General features: G+C 49.0%; 1 protein-coding gene across 6 annotated transcripts in view; it reads right to left on the minus strand.

Annotated features, from left to right (window-relative positions):
• oplah (5-oxoprolinase, ATP-hydrolysing) overlaps positions 1-6,930 on the minus strand; it is a 76,661-nt gene that overhangs the window by 42,384 nt on the left and 27,347 nt on the right. For 5 of the 6 annotated variants that reach the window (XM_043690963.1, XM_043690964.1, XM_043690965.1 and 2 more), the window contains 3 exons: positions 4,661-4,773; positions 4,176-4,346; positions 1,050-1,193 (listed from right to left, as the gene is read on the minus strand). In XM_043690963.1, coding sequence (XP_043546898.1) covers positions 1,050-1,193; positions 4,176-4,346; positions 4,661-4,773 — 428 coding nt within the window. The remainder of the gene's footprint in view (positions 1-1,049; positions 1,194-4,175; positions 4,347-4,660; positions 4,774-6,930) is intronic. The other variant, XM_043690966.1, reaches the window with a different exon arrangement.

Raw genomic sequence — 6,930 nt, forward strand, 5'->3', positions numbered from 1 at the left:
CTCTGTGCCCCTCCCCAAATCTACATGTCCCCTTCACCAGCCCCATCTGCCCCATCAGACTGACCACCTCCCCCCCCACATTCTCTCACTGCCACCCCCAGTGTTCAAGGTTAACATGTGACTGAACCCCTGCTGCACTTTAAAGGGTCGCAGCAGCTACAGTAAGAGACAGGAACAGCGGTGGGCAGCTTAATCCTCAGTCCTGCTCCCTCCATTCAAACTGATCCTTCATGGCTGATCACAAAATTGACACAACCACAACCAGGGTGCAGTCTCAGACAAAAGAAAGGTCAGAGAGGGCTTACAGCCGGTAACAATCTTACACGGCATACAGACTGTGTGGCAATGCCACACTAGCTGGATCATGGGGTTGTAGGGTGAAAGGTCACAGTCTGGACTGGGTCATGATATTTAGGGTGAAAGGTTACAGTCTGGGTTGGTTCATGGGATTGTACAGTGAAAGGTTACAGTCTGGGTTGGGTCATGGGATTATAGGGTGAAAGGTCAGTCTCGGCTGGGTCATGGGGTTGTAGGGTGAAAGGTCACAGTCTGGGTTGGGTCATGGTGTTGTATGGTGAAAGGTTACAGTTTCGGCTGGGTCATGGGATTGTAGGGTTGTTATTTTTAAGCCCACAGTCCATCTTTACCCAGAGAGTGGTGGGGGCATGGAATGCGCTGCCTGTGGGAGTGGCAGAGTCAGAATCATTGGTGACCTTTAAGCGGCAATTGGATAGGTACATGGATAGGTGCTTAAGCTAGGAAAAATGTTCGGCACAACATCGTGGGCCGAAGGGCCTGTTCTGTGCTGTATTGTTCTATGTTCTATGTTCTATTCCTGAAACACAAAGAGGTGGGTACTGGACTGGTATTTCCTTTATCTGGGATGTGGTGGTGAGAATGTGGATGCCAAGTTCAGGAAGCAGTGCAGAGATAGAAATATCCTAACTTTCAGTCGAACCATGTAGAAGTGAGGCTAAATAAATGCCAAGCCCCATGATTAGCAGCTCAGACGTGGGTTTGGAACCACAACAGTTGTTGAAGTTTCTAACCTGCTGGTGAAGACAGCGCGGAAGTCTCCATGGCGACAGGAGTCACAGCTAGACTGCGGAGGGTGTGAGCTGCCAGAACACATGAGGGCACAGTCGGTACGGTCATACCGCAAATGAAGGAAAGCCTCCGTGCTGATCTGACACCTGAAAACCCACAGCAAAGACACACCAATCAAACAAACAATAATTTCCCCACATACTCCTGGCATATTGGAGTAAGTGGCAGGGCTGCACAGCGAAGGGGCTGCAGGGAGTTCAGTACTGTATTATTGATACAACTGGAAGATCAGGTCAGAGGGCAGGGAAGGGCCCAGCACATTGGGTTTTAATGCGAATCACTGATGGCCAGGTGGACAAGGGTCACAGCTTCTCTCCCCCATGTTAGTGAACCGGTAGATGTTTACATCAATGGAGGACTTTCATAGAAACTTTCATTTACAGCCTTTGTTTTCAACTCTTACCTCTAATAGTGTGGTGCTCCCTCAGCACTCACCTTCCGACAGTGCAGTGCTCCCTCAGCACTGACCGTCCGACAGTGCGGCGCTCCCTCAGCATGACCCTCCGACAGTGCGGCGCTCCCTCAGCACTAACCCTCATACAGTGCGGCGCTCCCTCAGCACTAACCCTCATACAGTGCGGCACTCCCTCAGCACTGACCCTCCGATAGTGCAGCGCTCCCTCAGCACTGACCCTCCGACAGCACGTTGCTCCCTCAGCACTGACCCTCGGATAGTGCAGCGCTCCCTCAGCACTGTTCCTCCGACAGCACGTCGCTCCCTCAGCACTGACCCTCCAACAGTACGGCACTCCCTCAGCATGACCCTCCGACAGTGCAGCACTCCCTCAGCACTGACCCTCTAACAGTGCGGCACTCCCTCAGCACTGACCCTCCGACAGTGCAGCGATCCCTCAGCACTGACCCTCCGACAGTGCAGTGCTCCCTCAGCACTGACCCTCTGACAGTGCGGTGATCCCTCAGCACTGACCCTCCGATGGTGCGGCACTCCCTCAGCTCTGACCCTCCGACAGTGCCCCCTCCCTCAGCACTGACCCTCCGACAGTGCGGCACTCCCTCAGCACTGACCCTCCGACAGTGCGGCGCTCCCTCAGCACTGACCTCCGACAGCGCGTTATTCCCTCAGCACTGACCCTCCGATAGTGCAGCGCTCCCTCAGCACTGACCCTCCGACAGTGCAGCACTCCCTCAGCACTGATCTTTCCACATTTGTGCCACATAAGTGCTGGGCAGTGACTAACCCTTCCCCCTTGACATTCAATGGCGTTACTGTCACTAGATTCCCTATTGTCAACATCCTGGTGTTGTCACTGACCAGGTATTGAACTGGACTAGCCATATAAAACTATGGTTACAACAGCAGGTCAGAGGCTAGGAACAATGCGACAATCCTGTGGGTATTGACTGCAGAGTAACAGATGATCCACCATTGGCCAGTTGGACCTAGGTCTTTGTTTGAGTTAGAAGTTCTTATTTTCAGAATCATAAAGGATTTTAATTCACACACAAGGGATGGGAGAGATCTTTCTTTTACTTCAATCACAGGATGTGGGAATCGCTGGCCACGCCAGCATTCATTGCCTATCCCTAACTGCCCAGACGGCAGTTAAGAGTGAACCACATTGCTGTGGGTCTGGAGTCATGTGTAGGCCGGACCAGGTAAGGATGAAAGTTTGGAGCTGAAAAATGTGTTGCTGGAAAAGCGCAGCAGGTCAGGCAGCATCCAAGGAGCAGGAGAATCGACGTTTCGGGCATAAGCCCTTCTACAGGAATGAAGAAGGGCTCATGCCCGAAACGTCGATTCTCCTGCTCCTTGGATGCTGCCTGACCTGCTGCGCTTTTCCAGCAACACATTTTTCAGCTCTGATCTCCAGCATCTGCAGTCCTCACTTTCTCCAAGAATGAAAGTTTCCTTACCTAAAGGGCTTTAGTGACTCAGATGGGTTTTTCCTGACCATTGACATCTGACTCTTGATTCCAGATTTTTTTAATTGAATTAAAATTCCAGCACCTGCCATGGCAGGATTTGCACTCAGGTCTCCAGAACATTACCTGGTCTCAGGATTAACAGCCCAGTGATAATACCACGAGGCTATCGCTGCCCCTTAAAAGGGAGAGAGAGAGAGAGAGGAGGCAGTGAGGGTGAGACAGAGAGAGAGAGAGAGAGAGAGGGGAGAGATGAACAGGGGGAGAGAGAGAGAGAGAGAGATCAAGGAGAGAGAGATCATGGGAAGGTAAAGAGAGAGATTGAGAGAGATGCGGAGGGAGAGAGAGGGAGGGAGAAATAAGAGAGATTGAGAGGAAGGAAGATCGAGAGACATTGCAAAGGGGAAAACAAGAGAAAGAAAAAGGGAAAGAGGTTGGGGTGGAAATGGGCAAGAGAGAAAAAGAGATAAAGAAACAAATCGAGAGAGAGGGCACATGAGCAGTGTCTTTGCTCAAAGGCTTTCTGGAAATCTGAATTGAACTGGTCTACTCAGGTCTGTGACAAACTGCAATTTAAAACTCTAAAGGCTGTTGCTAGTCAGATGATGAAGAAAATGAAAAATATTTTCATACAAATAGTCTACCATTTCCTTGGGCTCCATCTGACTACTGATCACTTAAACATAACAATGATAACAAGGAGCTTGGACTTGAATTGATATAGCACCTTTGGGATAGTAAAATATGGGAAAACGAAATGTGACATTGAGCCACACAAGGAGATATTTTAAAAGGGGCTTTGAAGAAAGGGCAGCACGGTGGCTCAGTGGTTAGCACCGCTGCCTCACAGGCCAGGGACCCGGGTTCGATTCCAGCCTCGGGCGGCTGTCTGTGTGGTTTTCCTTCAGGTGTTGCGGTTTCCTCCCAGAAAGATGTGCAAGTTAGGTAAATTGGTCATGGGAAATCGAATATAGTGTTCAGGGATGTGTAGCTTAGATGCATTAGTCAGGGGAAATGTAAAGTAATAGGGTAGGGGAATGGGTCTGGATGGGATACTCTTCGGCGGGTTGGTGTGGACTTGTCAGGTCAAATAGCCTGTTTCCACGTTGTCGGGATTCTATGATTTGGCTGATTACACATTATCATTCGATTAAGCAGGTGGAACTAAAATACTTTGTTTGTACCTGGAAAATCCCTGAGCACGCAGTGCATCCACACACTGTTTCTCCAGCACGTCTATCCTCTCATCCAGAAAGGAATATGAGGCTCCTTCATACACCGCATTGCATGGCTCCTGGGCTTCATGTACCACATCTGCCAAGGCCATTCCATAGGCTGATAGGATACTGCCATACCTGAGAGACAGAGTGTGTATGTGAGGGAGGGAGGGAAGTGAGGACAGTAAGGGAGAAAAACAGTCAGAGATCAACACAGCCAGGTAGGCAGAACAGAGGCTCAGGGACAGAGCCAAGTCGTGAGTATGTGAAAGAGACAACAATAGAGAGAAAGAGAGTAATCAAAAGAGATTGAGGGGGTTACAGAGTGTCAATGATTGATGGAGAATGGCAGAGAAAGAGTGGGAGAGAGGAACTAGAAAGCAGGAGAGAGAGAGTTAGCGTAGCACTGACAAGTGAGGAGGAAACCAATATCTCAGTAAACCTGCACCTACTTGTGAATGAAGACGGTTTTCATGCCCAGGGACCGGGCAATGGCGCAGGCATGCTGGCCCCCAGCACCTCCAAAGCACGCCAGCACGTGGCGCAAGGTATCGTGACCTTTAGCCTGTCAGGGGGTGTGAAGGAAGCAAATGGTTTTACATCAGTGAATGTAATAAATTGGTGAAAAGGAGAAGGGAGGCCCCCCGATACCAGAACAATGGTGGACTCTATCTCAAAGGAGAATATATATCCCTCATTCCGTCCCTTTCAGATGGTGTGGCAGTAACTCAACTTGACTAATCAGATAAACACAGTGGCTATAAGAGCAGGTCACAGACTAGAAATACTGCAGCAAGTAACTCAGCTTCTGTCTCCCCAAAGCCTGTCCACCATCTACAAAGCACAAGTCAGGAGTGTGACGGAATACTCTCCACTTGCCTGGATAGGTGCAGAGCCAACAACACTCAAGAAGTTTGACACCATCCAGGACAAAGCAGCCGCTTGGATTGGCACCACATCCACAAACATCCACTCCCTGCACCACCGATGCTCAGTAGCAGCAGTGTGTACTATCTGCAAGATGCATTCCAGAAATTCACCAAAGATCCTCAGGCAGCACCTTCCAAACCCACTGCCACTTCCATCTAGAAGGGCAAGGGCAGCAGATGCATGGGAACACCACCCCCTGCAAGTTCCCCTCCGAGTCACTCACCATCTTGACTTGGAAATATATCCCCATTCCTTCACTGTCTTTGGGTCACAATCCTGTAATTCCCTCCCTAAGGGCATTCCCTCCCGAAGGACTGCAGAGGTTCAAGAAGGCAGCTCACCCCACCTTCTCAAGGGGCAACTGGGGACAGGGCAATCAATGCTGACCCAGCGAGTGCCCACAACCTGTGAATGAATGAATAAAAATGCCTTAGCAGCTTATTATATCGGGCAGGAGAAGCCTTGGTCTATTGTGGGAGGGCTGACTATATACCTGACTGTTTATAATTCTCCAAGTACAAATTCACCCCACAAACTTATATGTGTGTGTGTGTGTGTGTGCGCGCATGTGTGTGTGTGTGTGTGTGTGTGTGTGTGTGTGGAGGGGGGGGGAAGGGATTTGATGGGGTGGGATGGGGGCGTGGTTATGAGCGCCTGTGAGAGAGTGTGTGTACAGTATGAGTGTGAGTGTATAGGGTTATAAGTCTGTGATAGAGTGTGTGTGGAGTGTATATGTGAGCATACGACAGAGCGTCTGCATGAGTGTGTGTGTCTGTAGGAGAGTGTGTGTGAGTGTGCGTGTGTGTGCGTGTGTCTGTCTGTGTGCTTACGTCTTCGGATCAGCCGAGGCTGATAGCCTCAACTGGGACCTTGGGGTCATGTCACACTACAGGTGACCCCATTGCATTATACACACACACATACGCACAAATGCACATATAAGTTTGTGGGGTGAATTTGTACTTGCAGAATTATATTTTACTTTACTCAAAACTGCATGAATCCATGTAAGATTCTGTAAATCCTTTTTTTAGATTAGAATCAGTCTGACCATCGTGGCACAGACAGCCTCACAGGGAGTTAACACCTTCAATACCTTATCTGGGCCGACATGACACCAATTGTTAAAGTTCACTTGAGGATGTAACTTTTTTAAAAAGTTTTGCGATTTACATGTGAACAAACTGAAACCACCATGGTCATTCTAAAAGATGAGAGACTTAACAAACAATCCAGGTATTTTACAATATATAATTTCAGTTACATCACACTGTAAACTTTTGTTATAAATTCTGTGTCTTACAATCTTATTCTCCACAGTCACCTGAAGAAGGAGCAGCGCTCTGAAAGCTAGTGCTTCCAATTAAATCTGTTGGACTATAACCTGGTGTTGTGTGATTTTTCACTTTGTACACCCCAGTTCATCACTGGCATCTCCAAATCATGTACGAAAATAAATACACTTCAGAGCCTTCCACATCCATCAAAGTTTCACCTGCACATCCACCAATGTCATTTATTCTAACCGTTGCTCCCAATGCGGTCTCCTCTACATTGGGGAGGTAAAAACAATGACTGCAGATGCTGGAAACCAGAGTCTAGATTAGAGTGGTGCTGGAAAAGCACAGCAGTTCAGGCAGCATCCCAGAAGCAGTAAAATCGACGTTTCGGGCAAAAGCCCTTCAACAGGAATACAGGCAGAGTACCTGCAGAATGCAGAGATAAATGAGAGGAGGGGGGGGGTGGGGAGAAAGTAGCATAGAGTACAATAGGTGAGTGGGGGAGGGGATGA

The sequence above is a fragment of the Chiloscyllium plagiosum genome, chromosome 5 (genome assembly GCF_004010195.1).
Source record: "Chiloscyllium plagiosum isolate BGI_BamShark_2017 chromosome 5, ASM401019v2, whole genome shotgun sequence".
NCBI lineage: Eukaryota > Metazoa > Chordata > Chondrichthyes > Orectolobiformes > Hemiscylliidae > Chiloscyllium > Chiloscyllium plagiosum.